The following is a 22,287-nucleotide window of genomic DNA, read 5'->3' on the forward strand; positions in this document are numbered from 1 at the left end:
TCTCACATACCACAAAGACAAGAATGCAGCAGAGCTCTGTGGTCACAGCGGTTTTAAGGGAGATTCGCCTGTGCATCTTTGATTTGATGAGATACAGTGTATGTCCATTTTACAGTTGAGGAAATCAAGACACAGATAAGTACAGTAAATTGCTCAAGAGCACACAGCTAGGGAGACTAGAGTCAGGATTTGAGCGTGAGCATCTATTGCCCAAGCCTATGGGGTACTTGAGGCGGATTGAATCCCGAGTGTGGGATATCATAGAGTGGCAGGAGGTGAGACTGAAAGGAAGACCACCACCCCATTGCCAGGGCCTCAGTGCTGCCCTTGGGTTTGAACTTTTCCCACGAGCCATCCAGAGTCTCCAAGGCAGGCATCAAGTTGACAGGATTTCTTCTCCTTCCCAAAGAAGGAAACTGCCACACTCATCTCTATGAGGGATATCGTAGCCTGGCATTTCCTAACATGCCCTTTGTCTACGATGGCAGGAAGGCTGGTAAAGCAGCAATAACAACAGTAGAAGAGACCAGACAACCCAAAAGTTCTGCTATCAACGTAGTACAACAGGTTTCTTGGTGACAGGACTTCTCAGTGCCTTTAGTATATAGTACTGTGAATTCAAACCTCAGGGGAATGACAGAGTTAATTTTCCAAGCGCATTTGTCTGTGGGACTCCCTTCCCCCCAGACTGCCCCGTCTTGGGGCCCATGCAGGAGAGAGTGGTGTTTCCCCAGCCCTTCCTTCCCCCACCCCTCCCTTCTGCCCAGGAAGTTTGAAAGCTTGATAAAATGGGCAGGCGGCTTCATGGTTGGTTAGAGAACTCGGAGAAGTCATAAAGGACTGTGTATTCTGGGTCCCCACTGTCCCTCTTTGGGAAAGTGACCCAGGAGCAGCCAACATCTGCTCCCTGCCCACTGTGGCAGCAGGGGAGTGCCACTGCCACCTGGAGCGCCACCTCCTGCTGGCCTGCAAGATCTGTCCGACCCCAGGCATGCCTCCCTCTCCTCTCCTGGAAGGAGCAGTGGCGTCAGGAGGCCACCTCCCCTCCCCAGCCTGTGTCTCACCCACAGGGTCTCAAGTGCAGACCAGAATTCCCGTTGGCCTCGGCGCTCTGCCGCAGTTTCTGTTGTAGTGAAGTGGGGGTGGCACTGTCCCCATCAAAGGGCTCTCAGGATGATGAGGGGCATCTCTTAACCAGGGAAGAGGGACTTGAAGGGTCAGCCCGAGATGAGGCAGCGGCCAGTCTGCAGGCCCCACCGCCCTTGGCATCACTTAGGGACCTGGGGCCTTCATCTCATCCCTCTAAGTTGTACCCTTTGGTCCCAGTGCACTTTGGCCCACACACCCAGCACCTTGCTCTGTGCCCATGACAGCCCTCCAGCCTTGGAAGCCAGTCTGAAGCTGGAAGGGAACCTTGCCCCAGGGACCCAGGCAGCTCATGGCTGGCTCGCTTGGGAGGTGAGGAAGCCTGGACTGGGCAGTGGCTGGGAGGCTCTGGCAGGCCCTGCTCTGCCTCCCTGCCTTGGTTTACCTCCCGGGACTCTGGTCAGAGATTTCGCCTGAAAAACTGGCTCTGCCACTGAGAGGAGTGGACGATACCGCAGGCTCAGCAGGTGTTAGGCCGAGGGGGACTCTGGCTTCTTCTGAAGAACAGGTGTGTCCAGCATCTTCAGGGCCTGAGACCTTCCCCCTGGGGGTGGAAGGAGACGCCCCTGCCCTGCCTCGAGACACCTGGTCTCCCCCTTCCCAGCTGCCCTGTTGTGGCGGGACCCCTTTGAGGGACAGCCTGAGGAGTCTGAGAAAGGAGGTAGCCAGGGTCTTGGGACCCCGCGGCCTGTCCTGGGAGCCACACGCTGGCCCTGAGCTGGAGTGTGTGTCAGTTGTAAGATCAGGCGAGGCGGGCAGCGACCAAAGGAGACAGATTTACAAAGGCCACCGAAGATGGCCACCGAGATGTCACTCCCGGGCGGAACTCGATCAGACCGACAGAGTGGACAGGAGAAGGGTCCGAGGAGAACCCGCATGGGAGCTCGACCGGACTGGGATTTTGTGGGGCTTCGGCAGGAAGGGAAGGGCTTGGGACAGGAAAAGGGATTTTTAGGGCCCTTTGTCCTGCTGGAGTTGGTCAGGGCAGTTGGCTGAGCTCCAGGATTGGCCAGGGGGTCCTGCTGATTGACAGGCGCCTGATTGATGTTCCTTTCCTGCGTGGGCTGCTTTGTTCTAAGTCACGGCCACCAACCTAACACCAGTCTCTTCGCTCTGAGTGGCTTTGCCTGTCTTGAAGTGGGCAGTGCAGGGTCACTGAGCACATTATGCAGCCAGCCCCCCAAAAGGAGAGCCCCTGCCCACCAGCAGGCACTCCCCGCTCCCGTCTGCCCCCACTCCAGCTCCCGACAGCCTCGACTCTGGGCCAGTCTGGATTTACCCATCCTGGACACTTCACAGGAGCCCACAGGAAGTGGTCTTCATGCCTGGCGATGCCGGGGCTCATCCATGCCGTGGTGTGTACTGGACTTCGCCCTTGTATGGCTGAAAGGTTCCATTGGCTGTGGCTGCCATGTTTGTCCGTGCATCTGTCTGTGGGTGCACAGTCAGGCCTTTAGGAGTACCCTGCCTGGGACATTCCTGTGTGGGTCTGTTTCTGAATCCTTTGGGTGGACACCCAGGAGGGCGTGGCTGAGCTCGGTGGTTTAGGAACAATGCCTTCTTTAATCCTTCCACTGACACCTGAGGTCATCCAGGTGGGCAAACCTAGGCTCAGAGCAGGGGACTGGCTTGCCTTCTCACATGACCCAGGAGCTCTGGAACCAGAGCCCTTTGGTTCCGGCTTTTTGCCTTCTCCCCAGAGAGGCTTCTTCCCATGTCTGAGAGACCCTAAGTCCTCAGCCCAGGGCAGAAGTTCCACCTGGGAATGTTTGCCATCCGGCCAGTTCTTCCCTGTCCCGCTGAGCCAGAGCCTGCCCAGATCAAGGTGATGCTTTTAAAAGCCACTTATCAGATGGGGCTTGAGAAGGGCAGGCAGGGCTAGAGGGTTAAGGACCCCAAATGGTTCCTCTGGGAATCAAAGACCTGCCCTAAGAGGCAGCAAGTGACCTTTAACTGCACCCTGGTTGTCCAGTTGTGAGAACTCTGAGCTTCGAGTCAGCAGTGGGCCTTGCCGCTGGTAAACAGGAACACCCGGCTCATTCCAAGGCCGCTCTCCAGCAACACAGCTCAGGGCCCCAGGGAGAAGCGGCCCAGGGGAGTTGCTGCAGCACACCCGGCTCACAGCGCGCATTTCCCAGGGGCGCGACCCTGATGAGTGTGTTGCTTGGGTTTCTGAGACCAGGGAGTTAGAAGCAGCAGAGGAGAAGGTGGGCGACATTCATGAGTGGACACGCTGTCCTCAGGAGGCAGGCGCGCCTGCCAGCCTGCCACCCAGGGAAGGGAGCCAGGACGGAGAGTGGAGATGCCGTGCACGGCAGTGGGGGCACTGAGCCCTGGCAGGGCCAGGGTGTTGAGAGGGTGGCACCGAATGGCACCTGTTATCAAGAAGACAGCAAAGGATATGCGGTCTGTTGAAAGCAAGGGAAAGAAGGGGCATTTCTGTCCAATTATTAACATTTCTGAAGGCCTTGCTCCCCAGGGCAAGCCGTAGCTGGATTGCCTCTGTCCTTGACCGCCTGGCCGGGCAGGGAAGGAAGGACTTCCAGGCTGCTCACAGGCCCCTGCAAACACCTGGGCTGCCCGCCTAGCCCCTCGGCCTGTCCACTGGCATCGGCAGTGTGGAGAAAGTCCTGGGCCTCCTGCATCTCTAGGACACCCCCAAGGCTGTGGTCCCCACAGCAGCCATGGAGCTTCCGTCCTTCAGCCTGCAAGGGCTTGACTACAGTCTTGTCTTGTCACCTGCTGAGCAACTGTCCTAGGCAAAACCTGAATTCTTTCTCCTTCACACCTGATTTTGCTTTTAATACATGCTTGAGAATACTTGTCTCCGGGAAGAGGGAGGAAAGCAGCAGCCAGCACAGGTTCTCTGGATCCTGTATGTCAGGTGGAAGAGGGGGAACCGAGGAGCCAAGTCCAGCAGACTGTGTCCTTGTCCTTCTTTTCACTGTCACCCCAGTTGAGGCCTTTGAGGGATTTGTTGTCTTTGCTTTGGACCCAGATCCTCCCTCCTGTCTCTGCAGAGGCATTTCTGGGCTTGGGAAAGACCCGAACATCTGGAAATCCAGCGGGGGCTGCTGACACAGGGCCCAGGAGGCTGGGGTCTCCTCTGCAGGCAAACGTTGCCCTGAAGGTCGTCAAGCCAGGGGAGTCCCTTGACACAGATTGTGGAGAGGAGTGTAGGGGACCAGGCTGGAGGCAGGAAATCCAGACAGGAAGCATCTAGAAGATGAGAGGCGACAGCTAGAACCGAGGGCAGACAGCGCTGTGGAGGGCACGAGGGGTGCTGGGGCGGAGCTGTGGGGCTGGCCCCCGCAACTGGCTGAATTCCAGGTTGGGTCCAGCTGGAGGGAGAAGTGTGGCTTGAGTGTGGGTGACCTGCAGATGTGGCAGCAGCCAGCCCGGAGGGTCAGGGGACCAGGTGGGACTCACTGGGCGGCAAGCCCTCCGCTGGAACCGCACCTGGAAGGCCAGGAGCCTTGTTCTGTGTGAAGAGGTGTCCCTGACGCCTAGACCGCGCTGGCAGGGCCTTCTTGTGTCACGCAGGAAGCACTCAATAAATATTTGATGACTGGATAAACTGTGGGTCTGAAGCTCAGGAAACAGGCTCTTAATCCAGCTTTTAGATTATTTATTTCAAGCTGAGTACAAGGCAGTGCTTGTGCGTGTGGGTGAGACCGTCCCTCTCCCTGTCAGAAAGACCCTGGCTTCACCTGGAGTGGTCACAGAGCTGGCCGTGGAAATGGGTGAGGCCCCTGGTGATGTGAGGAGTGTGTCTGCACAGACTGACGGCAGTCCCTTGCAGGGGCACCCACCTGGCTCCTCCTGCGAGGGAGACCCACACCTCTGCCTGGCACCGTCCGTCTCCTGAGTTTCAGCACATGGTTACGTGCCGGGAGGCGATTTTGTTCTGGAACTGGCCACTGAGGCCTCCTTGAGAGCCTGGTTCTCCCCCACTGTCTGTCCAGGAGAGGGTGTCTCTCTGAGCAGGAGTGTTGGGGATGGTGGGCAGAGTCCGCTGGACTTGGGTGCCGAGGCCCAGTCTTTTCCAGCTGTCCAGGGCCCTTATTCAGGAAGAACAGGGGCTTTGGACACACCTCTTTTGCGTCCCCCTTGAGTTTGTGACATTCTCAGAATCATGGCATTAATTTTGGATTTTTAAAATTGAGGTGTGGAATTCACATCTTGTCAAAACCGTTTTAAGACGGACAGTTAGTTGGCACTCAGTCCATTCACGATGTTATGCAACAGCATTGCTGTTGAGTTCCAGAATATTCTTATCCCCTCAAAAGGAAACCCTAAGTCTGTCAGCTGTTCCCCATCCCCATGACCGCCACCCATCTGCTTGCTGTCCCTGGATCTGGACGTGTCATGTAAACGAGACCCATGTGGCCTTTTGTTTCTGGCTTAATGGGTTTGCGTCACGTCTTTTCAAGGTTCTCCATGTTTCCCTGAGTGTCAGTGCACACTACCGCGTCTTGCACAGCGTCGTGTCAAAACACAGAATTTGGGAATGGATGTCCCGTGGCACAGCACACTGCTGCCAGCCCCCTCCCTGGACCTCCGACATTCTGTCACACCTCCATGAGGCTTGGGCTGCTGGGCCCACACCTCCTGGCCACCTCTCGGCCTGGCCAGAACCTCAGGACAGAGCCACCTTGGAGCTTGCTTGGCCTTCCCACCCTCCCTCGGCCGGCCTGGCCAGTCGTGCTTGCTGTGGCCTGCTCCCGTGCCTGCCGAGCGGCCACGCTCCCTGCTGCCCAGCACCACTCAGCTTCCCCGCCCACCCCATGCCTTTCTTCTCCTGGGTCCAGTGAACTCCTACTCACTTGTCAAGATTTAACTCGGCAGAACCAGCGGTGGTGGCTGTCTTTATCGGCCCCTCACATCACCTGCCTTGTCCCGTACTGATGGGGCACCTCCCACCTGGAGGACGGCACCCAGGTACTGCAGGAAGTGAGCAAACTGTTGGCCTTGAACCCAGACCTGTTGCTCCTCTTCAGTCGGCCTTCCAGCGTGATTTGTCATGCTCTCATCGGTGCACGTGCCTGTCTTCTCCAGAAGGGACCTGGGGTGTTCTGGGGTCTAACCACCTGCTGTGGGGACTGGCGTCACTCTACCCCTCACCCCATCTTTAGCATCTGCTTTACCAGGCCCGTTCAGAGGAGGGTAGGACCCCTCGGTGGGTGCTGGAATGCAGGGCAACCTGGACACAGCTCTTGAAAACACAGGGTTCAGAGGAGCTTTTTATGGATGGGGTGAAAATCACTCCCTGGCCCAAGTTTCCCCAAAGAAAAACCCAGTAGCAGCACCGTGCTGCCCCTGTCCCTAAGGCAATGGTTCTCTGTCACTGTGAGCAGTGCTGATGTAGGAGATGTGGTGGTTCAAAGCTCACCTACCCGAGGGGCCATGTAAGTCCAGAGCCCCTGGGTGTGGTCCTGGGAGGCACTCTTTACGATGCCCTGTTAGCTTACTTGGTTTCTTGTGCACCAGGAGAATCCACTCCCTGGGAGTCCCCACGTTCCTTAGTCACTGTGTAAATGCAGTCACTGCAGCCTGCCATTCAAGATACAGAATCCGGATCCAGCCAGTTTTTCTGACTCATCTCTCCCACCCACCCCCCTCTGCCTGATGGGTTGTTCATCCTTCAAAGCCCAATTCGCTTGCTCTCCCAAGGCTTCTTGAGTGACCCGTGGTGGAGTTAGTCCCCTGCCTCCATATCTGCACACCTCATTCGCAGGATTGTAATAGTGCGTAGTTGTATCTGACTCCATGCACAACTGCACAGTTAAGGGGAGAGATTCTGGGCTGTTTTTTTCTTGTTGCGACTGCTCAGCAGGTAAGTTAGGAGCGTTCATGGGGTGCTTATGTAACAGTGGATAAAGGAGGCAAGGTGGAGAACTGGAAGAGGAAAGATCACTGGATCCAAGTCCGGATGCTCCAGTACCAAGGTGTTCATGTAGGTCTGCTGGGACCTGTGAGCTCTTTCCCCAGTTCTGCAAAGTGTGAAGAACAGCGGACATGAGATAAAATCTGTGTGCTTGGTTGGTTTTCGTCTTCTGACACAATGTGTTCTATTGGCTTGAGTAATACCAGTTACAGGTGCTGATCTGAGCTGCCCGTGGGAGGATAGAGGCTCTTGTACATGAAAAGGGAGCGGGAGATACTCCCTGCTGGTGGCCCGGTCCTGGACACACCCGACCCTGGGACCGGCTTCCACCACTCTCTGCTCTCTCATTGGTCCCTTCCTGTGCTGGGTCAGCTGTTAAGCACTTTTGATATCACCTCTGCTTTTATTTTGTTTGCTAGGCAGAATTTTAATAGATGGAAAGCGTGTGAGTAGGATGGACAAGGTGACCGGTCTGTGTCCCTGTCACACATGGGAGCCTTGGCCCATAGGCTGGCCTTTCTGTGCCTTCAGTCGGCCACCTAGCAAGTCTCTGCCACCCAAGCCAACATGGATTGCAAGAACCATCACAGCAGTCCCTAAGCCAAACACTGTTCTCATTCCCACGTCACCAGTGACCAAACCCAAGCTCCCAGAGGTGAAGTAGCTGCCAGAGAACACCCAGGGATGAGCTGTGGCTCCCACATTCCAGAACCTTCCTCCACCCCACCTGCCTTCCAAACATGACTGCGCCTGTCCCTTCCTCCTACCTGCCCTGGGGAGCAGATTTTTTTGTGGTGGTTCTAGAGTGTGCACATGGATCCCCTCCTGGTGGTGAATGAGCGCGTGCCCAGGCCTCAGAGGTGTTCCTGGCCCTGCGTCCAGCCTGCTCGGAAGAGCACAGGGTCCATGAGCAGCTAGTGTGCACAAGCCTGGTGGAATTCTACTTCTGGCAACCCTTGGCTGGACGCCCTCAGCCTCCAGGCAAGACCCCAGAGAAGAATGACCAGGGCCTCCCCACTTGTTCAAGCACACCATCTTAGGCTGCCACCAGCTGTCCTGGGAACGCTGAGAATGTCGTGCTGGTCTGTGTAAGGGCATGCCCTGCCCGCGGGGTGTTCAGAGCTAAGACACTCTGTGCCATGCTGTCATTGGGACTAGGCAGAGGGAGACCCTCAGGATCCCTGGAGACGCCCACCCTCTCCCAAGCGTCCTGCAGCTGCTCACAGGTCTCTGTTGAGGTGGCAGAAGGGAGGCGGTTTCCACTGTGCTCCTTGTTTTTCTGGCCAGAAGAGGCACACAAACCCATCTTTTGGGATCTCTGATCGTTCTTCTTTCTCCCCAGGTGCAGATTAAAGACTAAAGCTCTCTAAGAGGTTTTGGGTAGATGTGTCAGCTGGGTTGCTTCCATTAGCAGAAGGTTTTTCTGTAAATTCCGCCCCTTTCTTTAAGGAGCCTATTGGGTTTGTCAGGTCTGTGGTCTCAGGGCCAGGGTGCTTACCCTGAGAAATACCAAGTGGCGCTTCCATGGGCTTCTCTAGGATTGTCCCTCCTTTCTGGTGACGGTTATGTGGCTGTCTTCTGTGGCCACCATGTCCAACACTCCCTTTGTGGTGCTAGGGCTGGAACCCGGGCCGTGGGCATGCTGGGCAGTTGCTGTACCACCGGGCTGCCCCGCCCTCCTCCTCTGCTCTTATCTCCTTTGTTTGTTTTCTTTCTTACTGTTTAGCATCCTGTGTGTTGTACTTGTTTTTTGGTTTGTTTTGTCCGTTTTCCCCACTTGCAGGAGGACTCCACATGGGCAGGTGCTTTAGTCCCAGCTCACATTTGCTGAGCTCCGCCCTTCAGCCCTCGCCATGGCCCCGTCTTAGACTGTTAGCATTCCCACTTCCTAGATGAGAAAACTGAGGTTCCAGAGACTTCTCTAGCTCAGGACCCCCAGCCCGTGAGAGGCAGAGCTGAGGGGTGGTCAGGCTTCTGATCGTAGGAGTGTTTGTTGCCATTACAATTGGAGAAAACAAAAGAATTCCATCAAGACGTTCTGATATTCAGTGCGTTGGCTTGCTTTTCTACAAATCATGTTCCTAACAATAGCACCTGCCTGTTTTTAAATACAGCGCACACACATACACAAACAAGCCTTGTCCTCTGTCTGCAGGCGGTGGCTGTGGGCAGGGACAGAGCTCGCCTACTGTGGGATCCTGAGCCTGGCGTGTGCCTGGCACATGTGGGCTCCCTGTTGGGCTGTGTAGGCGTGCATGGTGCGAGAAAGTCACAAAGCAAGGCTGCCGGCCCTTCTGTGTCCATGCCTGTGGATGCACTGCCATTGACCAGAGCAACTAGAAGACTTTGTGCAGGAGACATGGAAAGGCACACGCTCCAGACTCTGTGGAGTCTCCCACCCTCCCTTTGCTTGTCATGGAGGGAAGGGGCAACTCAGCCTCTGAGCTTATCTGTTCAGTGAAAAAATAAAAGGACAGTGTCCACCCATGATCGCACATGTGATAATAGGCTGGTGCCTGCCCTGGGTCTTCTGTGTCCTCAGAAAAGCACCGAGTCTAGGTGGCAAGGTCATGGCTTAATGCAGGGGAGGACAGGTGTCCTGACTGGAGGCCCAGGGAGCAATTTCAAGGAGTGTCCTCAGCAGGGGGCTTGGCAAGCTGTCATTCTGAAGCTCTTGTCTGCTCACCACCCAGGTAGAGCTGTGGCCCTCCAGAGAGGCCATCTCTGCTATCTCTGCACCTGCAACTAAGTGACTGTGGGGTCACTGTGCCTCTCTGAGTCTCAGTTTTCTTCTTCGTGTTGGACCAAAACATCCTTCTGGTTCTTTTCCTTCTTTCCCATTCCTTCCTTCCACCCTGTCTCTTGTTTTTTTTTTTTTTTGGAATCCTGCATTGTTGGAGATGACTGTCCCAGCTTCCATTACACTACCAGAGGGTCTCTGAACAATGTGTCACTCATGCAGCTTGTTCCCATGAGGTCAAGAAGAAGAGCGGAGCCAGGCACGTGACGCATGCCCATAAGCCCAATGACTTGAGAGGCTGAGAAAGTTCAAGGTCAGCCTCAACAACTTAGCAAGACCCTATACAACTTAGCAAGACCCTGTCTCAAAAAATAAAAAGGGTTGGGATGTGGCTCAGCAGTTCAGCACCCCTGGGTTCTATCCCTGGTACCCCAAAACAAAACAGAAAACCAAGAAGAGCCGAGTGTGGCTCAGCCTGCCCAGGGGCTTGAGCTCAGGGTGTGCTGGTCTCTACTAGTTGCTTCCCCGAGAGGCTCTTGGCAGCTGTCCCATTTGGCTTTGTTTAAGGATGGGCCTGGGGAACTTTCCCCCAAGTTCGTCCTCTGGGAAATTTCTGCAGAACTTGTTATGCTTCCACAGAACTCAGGACTAGGACTAAGGCCAGTTCTTGGAAGGAGGGATGTCTCAGGAGATAGAGGGTCTTTGCACTTCTCAGTAGGACCCCAGTCTTGGGGCGCACAGCAGATAGCAAGTCCATCTGCCAACCACACACATCTTCTGGTGCCTTGTGCTGCAGTCACCTTAGGAAAAGGCAAGCGAGAACGTGTTGCACTTGCACTCTCCTGAATGCTCACTTGCACGCCTGTGTCCCTTCCTGTTTGTGTTTCTCTCACACAGGTTTGGAGCAGGCGGTGACCAACTATGGTCCCCAGGCCAAAGTTCACCTGCCACTAGTCTTTATAAATGAAGTTTTATTGGAATACAACTGGCCACTTGTGTATTGTGTGTGGCTTTCATGATGTAGCCTCATTGTCAAGTAGTTAGGACAGAGACCATGTGACCCCAAGGCCTGAAGAATTGACCCTCTGGCCCTTTGTAGGAATGTTTGCTGGCCTCTGGTTTAGAGTCATAGCAGCTTCAGAGCCTGACTTCATTAATAACTAGCAGCATGGCTTAGAGAAAGGTAGTTCTCTTCACCGCATCTCAGTTTCCTTTGCCGTGAGATAGAATCATAATGGTGTCGTTTCATAGAGTAGTGGGAAGGTGTCTGGCCCAAGAAGGTCCTTGATGGTGTCACAAGTCACTGAAAGTGAGAATGAGCTCAGGTGGTGCATTAAAGGTCTGAGGAGCTCCTGGCACACAGTTGGCACCAGTACAGAGCAAGTGCTCAAGGTCAAGGTGCCTCTGAGCCATGAGAACCCAGAGCGGGCGTATGAGGGCGGACTGTCATTGGCCAGTTTCCCCCCAGCTGGGTTTCACCATCAACTAGTGCTGATGTTCTGGAAGTGCACCATCAGATCGTGCGGAACACCGCAGGGATGCAGGCCTGCGCGGCCTCGGGCGTGTGATTTCGAAGTGGAGAAGGCAGCTGTTGTTGCGACCCTGGGCTCTGAGCTCCCGCTTGGGCATTTGCTGTCCTTGCTGTGGTGAGGAAGGAGCCACCACCCTTCTGTTGCACAAGCATGTGTCTGAAGTCACCAAAAGGTTCATGTCCACCCCCCTCGTCCTCGGGGCCCTGAGTCCAGGCTTGAGAACAGGGCCACTTCTGCTGCAGGCCTTGGAAGGCCCCTCTGTGAAGGGTGCACTTCGTCTTTTGAGAAAGTTGATCTCCGTTGCCAGCCTGGCTCTGTCCCCAGAGCTCAGCAGTCTCATCTTCCTGAGGATTAAGTCTCTGTACAGGGCTGGCCTGGCCTCTGCAATGGCACTTGTTTTTGTAAACTTCCCTAGAATTCCCAGGGACTGTATGTTTATTGGGCTTAAGGGGACAGGCATGTTACCCGGAATCCTGCTCCTGGGTATTTACCCAAAAGAGTGCTTTTGTTCCCCCTAAAGTACGTATTTCTACAAGGATGTTCACAGCAACCCCAAACAGGGAACAGCCGTTGTGTCCATAAACAGACCACACGACATGGCCTGGGAACCCTGGTCTGTGGGGTGAAGGAAGAGCGGCAGGTGGGTAGGGTGCGTGGGGATGCCCTCGACACCAGCTGGTAGGAATCTGCTGTGTCACTCCGCTTGTGAGAAGTTCAGAAACACGCGATCCTGACCCAGGGCCACAGAGGCCAGGGCTGCCAAGATCCCTGGGCAGGTGGCAGGGGCCTCCTGCAGTAAAGGGGCGCCCCAGACTCGCCCCGGTAGCGGCTGCCCAAGGTGTGCGTGTGAGAATAAGTCCAGCGGCACTCGCGAGGTGTGTGTACTTTGATGCTTTATGGACTTTACTATTTAAACTTGAAGTATTTTTCCAAAGGGAAGGAATAGAGAATAAGACAGTTCAGAAATTTGAGAATTGGGCAGTGGAGAGCTGTCCCTTGGTCTCTGTCCTTTCTCAGACCCCTTTCTGGGGGTCCTTGTACTTAGTGTCACCTAACATCTTCTCATTCCCAGGCCAGGACCCACACAGCGTCCCTTTCCTTTGAGAATGCCCAGTGATCCCCTGTAAGATCTCCTCAAAGTCACCTCTGAGAAGCCTGTCTCACAGTGTCCCTCCCTCCTCTCTGTGCCTCCTGCACCATGCACCTCTCCATAAGGTTGATGTACCTTTGCACTCCCGCCCCCATAATGAGGCCCCCTCGCCATCCCGGAGCTCCCAGGCCTGTGTGTGGCAGAGCTGGAGGGATGTGGTTCAGTGCCTAAGGATATGGCCTCCCAGCCGACAGTCCTGGCTTTTGTGTGGCCTTTCCACTGACCAGCCGTGACCCGGGCCTCTTACCTAGAGGCTCTGACCCTCCCTTCTTCCTCTGAAGGAGGGAGCCCTCGCAGGACTTTCTCTGGGTCCTCGTGAGGGCTTGGTCAGGGGGTGCCCGCAGCAGCTTAGCCCACTCTGGCATTTGGGATAGGATTCATTCAGTTTGGCTGCTGTCGTCCTTAGAATCCTCCGGGAACTCGGTGGTTGGGAAGGTTGCTGACTTCGGAGCACCTTTGAGCCACCCCATCAACGTCTCCCGTGGCAAAGGTGCCTGGTGGCACAGATGCTCACTGCCTTACCCTGGGGACCAGATTTTCATTCTTCACATGCCTGCAGAGATGACCGGGATTGGAAGGGTCTGATATGTGGAAATATCAGTCCTTGGCTCTATTATTAAACTCCTTGAGCCATTGGCCATAAAAGGGGGCCTCTGCCATGGCAGGACCTGTGATTAATGAGCCCCAGTGTTCCCTCTGTGGAGCCCCGATGTGCCTCTCCGTGGAGCCCCCGAGCGGCCTCCTTGGGGCCCGGCACCAAGGCTGCTGTGCTGAGCTCTGGGCAGCAGGGAGGAGGCCTCGCTGTCTTCCAGTCATGCCAGTGATCCACGGCCTCCATTAGACCTTCTCAGGTCCCCGAGGAGGCGTGGGCTGGGGGGCTTGGCTGAGGGAGGGAGGAAGCAGGCCTGCCTGAGAGGGTGCATCGTGTGGCCAGTGGGGTCCTTCAGGCCTGACTCCAGGACCTCGGGAACCGACGTGTCTGCTTGCCGTTGGTCACGTGTCTCTGGCCCACATCCCCTCTGCCAGGCTGCGCAGCCCCTTCTTGGGGCCACGGGGTGACAGTGTAGCATGGTCTCCTGTCGCGGGGTCTCTGAGCCCAGCGTGGGGTTGTTCTCCTTCCCTCCACTCAGCCGCAGGAGGGCACGCTCACCTTTTTCTTGGTTGAAATGTAGTTCACACACCACGAGAGTCCCCATTTCAACGTGTGGTATCTGGTCGTCTTCTCTACACTCCACCATCTCCACCACCTAATTTTAGAAGATTTTTGTCTCCCCCCAAAGGGGCCCACGCCTGTTGGTGATCATTCCCACCTCCCCAGCCCTGCCCTGGCTGCCAGCAGTCGGCCTGTCTCTGGAGTCGCCTGTCCTGGCCTTTCATAGAGATGGAATCAGACAGTCGGTGGCCTCTGTTGGCTGCTTCTTTCACATAGCACCCTGGTTTTTCAAGGTTCCTCGCGGCTGTCATGTGTCCCTGCTTAGCTCTCCTGATGGCGGGGTGATGTTCTGTGGGGTGGGTAGGCCATGTTTTGTGTGCACTCATCTGATGATTTGTTAAAAAACTCTTTATCGAAACAGCACGTCCACAGAAAAGCGCACCCCCTGTGGAGTGCTGGACGTGTTTTAGCAAAGTGGACACCCGCCTGTGTGGCCACCAGCCAGGATCAAGACTTAGAATACTGCCCGGTCCTGGACCGTCCCTGGTGAACGGTGGGGTGGGTCCCAGACTCCTCCTGTTTCCCAGGACTTTCCTGCGTGCAGTGCATCTGACGCTCCGTAACCACACGCGACCTCGCACAGCCTTAGGCTTGCCCGTTGCTGACTTTGTGTGTGTGTAAGGGTGTGTCAGGGGCTCCACCTCCCTCAGTGACATGAGTGTGTGCCACGTCTCTCTCTCTGGTCTACCCTGGCCTCGGGCTGCACATGGGAGGCCTCTCCTTTTTGAGTGACTATGTGACTCCAGTCCTAAGGGGACAGCTCCCGAATGGGGAGTGTCCTGGAGGATCAGGACATGGATATTTCCCGTTCATGCTGAACTTCAGTTTCTCGTTTGTGTAACTAAGAGCAGTAATGCTGGCCTCAGCTGGCCGTGAGGGTGACATGTGCTGGTTAATGAAGGTATTTTAGAAACTGACCCCCACCAGGTAAATGGGCAGTGTCCTTCGTAGCTGAGCTGACCAGGGAGGTCACTCCAACCACATGTGGCTGCTTGAATTTAAATGAGTGGGCATCAAGGAGAACTCACGGGCCAGTCCCTCAATGGCACTGGCCACTCTTTAAGTGCCCAGGAGCCCATGGGCACCACGGTGGTGGGCATCGTAGATCCAGAGTCCTTGTCACTGCAGAAAGTCGTGCTTGGCAGCACTGTGAAGTCACCAAGGAAAACACCGGAGGAGTGTGGTCCTCTCCCAAGAGGCTTCCTTGTCTGACGCCTCTTTCTTGTCACTTTATGCGTGGTTCCGGTGGCCTCCTTTCTCTGGCGTCACAGGTTACCACAGAGGAGCAGCAGCCTTTCAGGGGTGGCCGGGGTTGCACGCTGACGGCCGTGGGAAGGGGCCGCCTGGTGTCTAGAGGATCACTGGAAAACTATGCGGAACAGATGCAAAGCCGTCAGCTCCCGGGCCATCGAGTGTGGCCGCAAGCAGCTGTGCAGCCTGGGCACCCAAAGTGATGGGGGCAGTGCTGGCCCCGCCCTGAGGCCACGAGAGGAGGGGGCCACACTCAGCGCCTCTGGTCCTCAGGAACAAGGGGAGGGGCCTGGGAGGGGCATCTGGGAGGCTTGTCCCGGGCCTAGGGCCCAGGTGGCCCACCCACAGCATGTTGCCCCCCGCCACCTCTTTACCTGTCAGTTTGCCTTTTGTGGAGAATAAAGAAATCATCAGCATTTTGACAGGCTTTTCCTGGATGAGCATCTGGGGTTTCTGCCCTCTAGGCCAGGTTGAGCTCCGGGCACCAGGGGCACCCGCCAGACTGGGTGGCAGTGGGAAGGCAGGTAGCGGGGACCCTAGCCCTTTCTTCATGGCCTGCCATGCCTCCCTAGAGGTGTGCGTACACACGGGCACAAAGTCTTGCCTCCCGCTGGAGGAATTTGGCAGGTCACCTTCCTAGGGAGTCCCGAGATTGAAACCAGCATCTGTCTCTTCCAAGCAGGGTGTCTGTGACATGTCACCACCTCTCGGTCCTCAGTCCCTTCTTGCCAGAGTTGCTGTAAAGTGGAGTGAGGTGTCACACTTGGAGCTCTCGGAGGTGCTGGCCCCATGGTGGCTACCTGGCACGTCTGTGTGGCAGGACTGGCAGGGGTGGCATGCGCAGGACAGTGTCCTCTGGTCACGTTGAGAGGGCACAGCCGGCTCTTCACAGCGGCAGAGGTAGAGGCAGCCCGAGCGTCCATTGGCAGATGAACGGAGCAGCCCGGACACTCCATGGCAGGCTGGCCATCAGGCAGGTAGCCAGAGCAGGGCGCCTGCCGCTCGCCCCACTTCGAGATGGAGAATGGGCGGGTAGCAGCGGGGGCTGTTCAGGGTGGTGGTGGGGGTCCATTTGGGGAGATGACAGTGTCCCAGAACCTGGCTGGGTGATGGCGTGGCAAACGTGCTGGGCACTACCCCACTGCTCGCTTCTGAGTGGCGAGTGGCTCGGTTGTCACGGTTTTGGCCATAGGACTGCAGACCACCGCTCCCCAGGCCCCTCATGGTGCCACAGCCAGAGCGAGGATGCAGTGGCACCTTCGTCTTGGGCCTTCTCGGCTGGGCTGGGGACTCCCCGCTGTCTGATGTGACACATGTCAGATGGGCTGGTTTGTAGGCGGGCCCCAAGCAAATGCTTCCTGTGCCAGCGAGATGGTGCGACAGGGAACCCGCGGAGCAGCAGGTCTCCCCTGCACTGTGACTCAGGCGACTTCCACCCAGGAGAGGGCTCAGCCCTGCCTTGGCCTACCCAGTGGGCCACAGATACCCTGTGACAAACAACCTGCTATTTTAACCCATTTCATGACTGGGCCCCGTCCCCAGCCTCCAGGGAGGTTGAGGGACGTGTCCCGACCGACTCCCCTCCTCCGGAGCCCCCTCCCTGCCCTTGCCCTGCTGAGCCCGAGTCAGCCCCAGCCTCGTCTTGAGGCTGCACACACCGTGATTCTCGCTCGTTTTTGGAGAAATCCCCGTGGAAATGGCAGACAGGGTGGGCCAGAGGGAGCTGCTTCGGGGAAGGCAGGAGGCGTCCAGGGTTGGGGGCCTGGTTGCAGCGTTGGGGGGTGGGGGACCCACGGGGGCTGGCCACCTCATTTCTGCCCACCCTGTCAGCTCTGGAGGCCTGTGAGGGTCCGCGGGGTCCTCGGGACCTCTCTGCCCGCCCCCTGGTTCAGATCTAGGTGTCAGGGCCAGCTCACCCCAGAGACAACGGCTGCGGGCAGCCTTCTTTTCTTGGTCCAGCAAATACAAGACCCCTACACGTAGTCCATATCGGTCCCCAGAGCAGGGGGTCAAGGCCCAGCTCACTGACCTGGCCCAGCTACTGAGCATTTGCACCGAGTCCACCTGGGGAGAAGGACAGCGCCCAGCGGAGCTGGTGGCCAGGGACGCAGGCCCTCAGCGCCCTCCAGGGCTCGAAACATCTCCCTAATGAGGGCAGTTTGGCAGCAGCGTGAGACGCGCTCTTACCCTTTGTCCCAGTAATTCCATTTCTGGGAATCTGGCCTAAGGAAATAATCCTAAATATAGGGCAGAAAAACACGCTCCGCAAGGATGTCGCCGCGGAGCTGAGCGGGCGCTGTCCCAGTGCGGGAAGCCGGAGGGGATAAGGGGTGGACAAAGGTTTCCATCTACCAACGGGGGTCCTGGGGCCCGCTGCTGAGGATGGTGACCTGTGATCTGACGCCGAGCAGAGGCGCCCCAGTCACACGCACCGCTCGTTGGGGCTCTGTGAAAAGTCACTGTAAACACCAGCAGGAAGGTGACCCACAGGTGCCCTGCGTGGCCCAGAAGGTGCCCTCCAGGAGAGCCTCTCCCGTCCAGCACCTTCCATCCCCTGCCGTGTCCACGCCTGCCTCTCCCATCAGGTGGAGTAGTCGTTCATGGACAGGAAAGCTCACCCTTGGTGTGAGACCTGGGGAGCGGCACCAAGCCTAGGGGTCCCTCCCCTGCGTGAGCTGGCCCCCCCACGGTTGGTTGTGCAGGCCCCAGGATGGCGCCACCGTGCAGCCTGCGCTCAGGTCTCCTAGTGCGCCCCGGAGCCAGGATCCAGCCTCCCCCAGCCCTGGTTCTGCCCCTGAGCACGCTCTGGTCACCAGGCCTTGACAGTTACCCTGAGATTGTCCCCACAGTACGAAGGCGCCAGGGTAGCGGCAGGCACCGTGGCCACGAGGCCAGAGAGCAGCCACGTCCGGGGCCTTCGGGCCCTGCCCCAGGCGGTGGGTGGGGAAGCGCGGCAGCAGTGGGGTGCTGTGGTGAGCTTTTCGTCTGGGGACAGTGTAGATGGCAGAGGAAGGGTGAGGACGAACAGGCCCCACGAGGCGCCAGCGTCCCTGTTGCTGACGGGGGTGGGGTGGGCTGCTGTGGACACCACTGCTGTGTCACACTGTCGCTTCCCTTCCTTTGCACCTAATGTCCTTTTTCTGTCCTGAGTCCCATAAGACCCCGGGAGCCATGTCCTCCTGAACCTCTGTGTGGGGCATTGCTCAGGCTTTTCTTGTTTTGGGGGAGGCCTGGACAGGTGTTTGGAGGAGCGTCCTTCAGTTGAGGTTTGCCTGATGTTTTCTTCATGGTGAGACTTGGGTTTTGGGAGGACGACCCCAGAGATAAAGTTTAGTCTTTTTCATAATAGTTCTTTTTATTGAGGTTTTCACAGTGTTCCAAATGCTATCTAGGCCCTTGACAAATGAGATCTTTTTCAGTGCTCCCATAATTGTGTCTATTGAGTCAATCTTATCTTACCATTGGAGGAACCAGGCTCAGAGAGGTGGACTAACTTGCTTAAGGACACACAGTTGGTGGCTCAAACATAAGTTCATTTGTTCTTATAAAACCCTGCTTGTGGCCAAATGCTGCTACAAACAATGGGAAGGCAATAAATCTGCATTTTAAAAACAATATGTATTATTTATACCCAGCCTTTTCCCAGAAAGCCTTGGTTGCAACTCTTGATCCAGGCTGCTTTCAGACAGCCCAGGCAGGGTCATGAGAAAGAGGTGGACTGCAGTGGCCAGGCCCCCTCGCTCCCAGCCAGTCGCATTAGCAGCCATGTTCACCTCCAGGAGCTGGGATCAGGCCTTGCTGCCTCTCAGGGCCTCCCAGAAGTCTGTGTGGGGACTAGAAACCCAAGGGTGGCCCCAAAGAACTGAGGCTGCACATGCCTTGGTCTGGACCACGCGGTGTGTTGTGGTGAGGACAGGAGGCACGCTCACGGGCTTCCCTCACTTTAGCAAGATGCTCATTCCTTTGTTAGGGTGTCAGGCCCGGGTGCTTAGCCGCGGCAGAGACCCGACATGACTACTCCAGGCAGGGTCAGGCAGGCGGTCACAGAGCCAGCCATTGCACTGGCTTCACTGACCACTCGCTGTCCTGCCCTACGTGCGGGAAGACTGCGCCACTTTCTGCAGGCAGTGTGCTGGGTGGTGGTGGTGGGGGCACCTGCATGGACTTGGGATGTGCTGTCACGAGCCGTCTTGGTCAGGACACAGCAGCCATCGGGTGGTACCCAGGGGTCTTGCTGAGCATGGGGGATGACCAGTGAGAAGGGCAGGGTGAACCTGCTGCCTTCTCCCACACCTGCAGGGTCCAAGCAGCCTAGTCCCCCCACCCCCCCAGCGGTGCAGGAGCTCGGGCTGTCTCCACCGCCACCCTCTTCCCAGGACTGTGCACAGCGGACCTGCTGATGCTGCTGAATCTGGCTCCAGCCCCTGCCTGAAGCACTGCGTCCCCGGAAATAGTGCCCCAGCCTCAGCTGGACCTCTGGGCGTGGCCTGGCCTGCCCTGCCTCCCCCAGGAAACTCCCCTCAGCTCTTCCCTCCTGGGCCTTTGTGCTGGCCACTGCTCTGAGGTCCTCCATCTCTGCCCACTGGGCCTGGCTCTCGGCCACCTGTTGCCACTCCCTATTTGGATCTTTGTGCAGCACCTGCCACTCTTTAGTCCTTTATTTATTTGGCTATTTTGTTGGTCACTTCTTTGCCCTGCTGGGCTCCTGTCTTTCTCACTGCTGACCCCCAGCACCCAGCATGGCCCCTAGAGTGTGACAGAACTCAATAAATACCTATTGGACCAGAAAAAGAGCGAGGGAGGGATGGATGGGGAAACTCTGGTGGACAGCTGCTCGGACTTCCTGGGCCTACTGACCCTCATGGGGAAGTAAGGCCGCGCAAGCCACCAGCCCTCCACCCCTCCCAGCGCCACCCGTCTCCACTCAGGCAGACAGATGCGAGGAAGGAAGACCCATGGGGGCCAGGTCTTCACGGTGGGGCCAGCTCACAGGGCTCACAGTGGCCGGTGTGGGTTCCAGAATCTGAACTGAGTTCACCCCTGGTCATGCCACTCACTCTAGTTGAGTGACCTTGGGCAAGTCATAGGGCCACTTGAGCCTCAGTTTCTGCTTCCCTGTGATAGCGAGGCCCTGGGTCTTGCTCCCTGAGGTCTTTGTGAGGATTAGATGTGGTGCCCACGCAAGAGCTGGGAGGTGTTAGCTGTCGATATTCTCAGCTGTGCTGTGCTTGCCTCTGATTCTCCTGTACTCTGGCATGCCAGGGCCAGAGTGACAGGGACACTGCCAGAGCCTGGTGGCCATGTGTGTCCTGGCACCTGGGGCCTCTTGCAGAGAGTGTCTGTGGACTTCTCTTTCCCATGCTTCCTCCAGCCTTGTCCCCAAGTAGCCCGTCTCATTCTGTCTTCCAACACAAACTGGTGAGCCCTTGCCATGGGCCGGGCACGGGGGAGACAGGGGCCAAGTCAGACCTGCACCTGGCCAGAGGCGGACATCAAGTAGACTGCAGACTGAGCAGGGTGTGGTGAGCCCCGAGGAAGAAGGCTCAGGGAAGGGTGCGACCCGGTGGGTTGTGGGGCTGGAGGGTGCAGGCTCCTCCAGAGAGTTGTGAGGGAGGTCTGGAGGGGAGAGGAGAGGAGAGGAGAGCCAGAGTGGGCCAGGGCCTCTGGGGACGAGGAGCGGGTTGGGTTAGAGGCACTGTGAGCAGACCAGGCCGGGGAGCAGGGCGTGAACTCCGTACCCAGGCTGCTGGGAGCCATTGAGCAGTGTTGAGCAGCACCGTGAGGATGAGGTGGGCATGTTGGGTCCTGAGTGCAGAATTCAGGGTGACCACTGGGAGGCTGTTGCTGTTTCTGGGAGGGGTGGCAGTGGCAGGTTGCTGGTGAGGGATGCTGGGATTCCAGCTAGGCCCTGGGCTGGGCCCATGCATGGATGCCAGGCGCAGCGATCCCCAGCCCTTGCCCTCCTGAATGCAGGGTGGGTTTCCTCTACAGCACCCCTTTCCCCAGCCAGGAGTGACAGAACTTCCCCTGGCCCCAGAGCTGCGGACCTCTGCACCAGCTCCCGTGCTGTGTCCAGAGTGGGGACTTCTCGGGAGCCTTTTCAGGCTGGGGCCGTGCCTGTTACATGATTGTTACATGTTACATAATTGTAACCTGTGTCTCTTCTCTTTTTCTGCTGCAGCCAACTGGGTACATGGAAAACTCAGTCTCCTACAGCGCCATCGAAGACGTTCAGCTGCTGTCCTGGGAGAATGCCCCGAAGTACTGTTTACAGCTCACAATCCCCGGGGGGACCGTCCTGCTGCAGGTAGGATAAACAGCATGAACAGGCAGTTCTTCTCAGCCCGGCTGGCCGCCCCCTCGTTCCCCTGGAGGGAAGGGGTTTAACTCCAAGTGTAAGAAAGGTACCCACTAGGGCTCACTGGAGGAAAGGAGGAGGGGATGTGCGAGGATTGAGCTCACGTTGCTCATTAGTTCCCTACACCTGAGAAACGAGCTTTGCAGATGAGGAAACCGAGGCACATGGCCAGTCGTGAAGGCTGGGAAAAGCCTGTGAGCAACAGGTGCTGCCTTTTGCTTTACATTGACTGAGGGGGCTTCTACTTCACGTTGGCTAGTCCTCGAGATGGGTGGAATTATGGTTCCTCTTCTCAGAAAACAGATGTACATTCTGTATGTTCTAATCAGGACTTTGGTTAGAAATGACAGACATTATTCAGAGTAGTAAGGCAAGAAGAGAATGCAGTACTATAACCATTAAAATGACTGGGAGGGGCTGGGGTTGTGGCTCGGTGGCAGAGCGCTTGCCTAGCACATGTGAGGCCCTGGGTTCTATCCTCAGCACCAGATAAAAATAACTAAAGGTGTTGTGTTCATCTACAACTAAAAAAAATATTTAAAAAAATAACTGGGAAGTCCGAGAGAAGACTTGAAGCATAGCTGGGTCCTGGATCCAGGGGTCAGATGACATCATTAACATTCAGCAGCTCCTCCATCGCCTGGCCCTGCCTCTGAGTGTTGGTTTTATTGTGAGGCAGCGTCTCATTCATCTCAGCATCTCTGTAGAATCTCAGAGAAGCTGCTGACTGGCCCTGCTGTGGTGCCTTCGCCCCGTGGGAGCCCACTGCCCTGCCCACCCTTGCCCACATAGGCAGCGTGTGTTCTGGCTGATAGCCCTCAGGGCCACGTGGAGGTAGGAGGTGTGGGTACTTGAAAGAAGGGGAAGCAAAGCCAGTGGCCACCCAGTATACCTGGGTGCTACACACCACATCAGGGTCCCCCAGTTCTGGAGAACCAAGTCGGATGCCCAGCCAGGGAGGGTTGCCCTGGCCTCTGCTAGGGAACGTTTCCTTTTGCACCTGGATTCTC

The 22,287-nt window shown here is 56.7% G+C and overlaps 1 protein-coding gene across 1 annotated transcript in view; it reads left to right on the forward strand.

Moving 5' to 3' along the window:
* Window positions 1-22,287, forward strand: part of Cmip (c-Maf inducing protein) — a 196,940-nt gene that overhangs the window by 99,602 nt on the left and 75,051 nt on the right. Inside the window, exon 2 of the mRNA XM_027932928.2 lies at window positions 21,101-21,226. Coding sequence (XP_027788729.1) covers window positions 21,101-21,226 — 126 coding nt within the window. The remainder of the gene's footprint in view (window positions 1-21,100; window positions 21,227-22,287) is intronic.

Source organism: Marmota flaviventris, chromosome 18, assembly GCF_047511675.1.
Source record: "Marmota flaviventris isolate mMarFla1 chromosome 18, mMarFla1.hap1, whole genome shotgun sequence".
NCBI classification, from domain to species: Eukaryota; Metazoa; Chordata; class Mammalia; order Rodentia; family Sciuridae; genus Marmota; species Marmota flaviventris.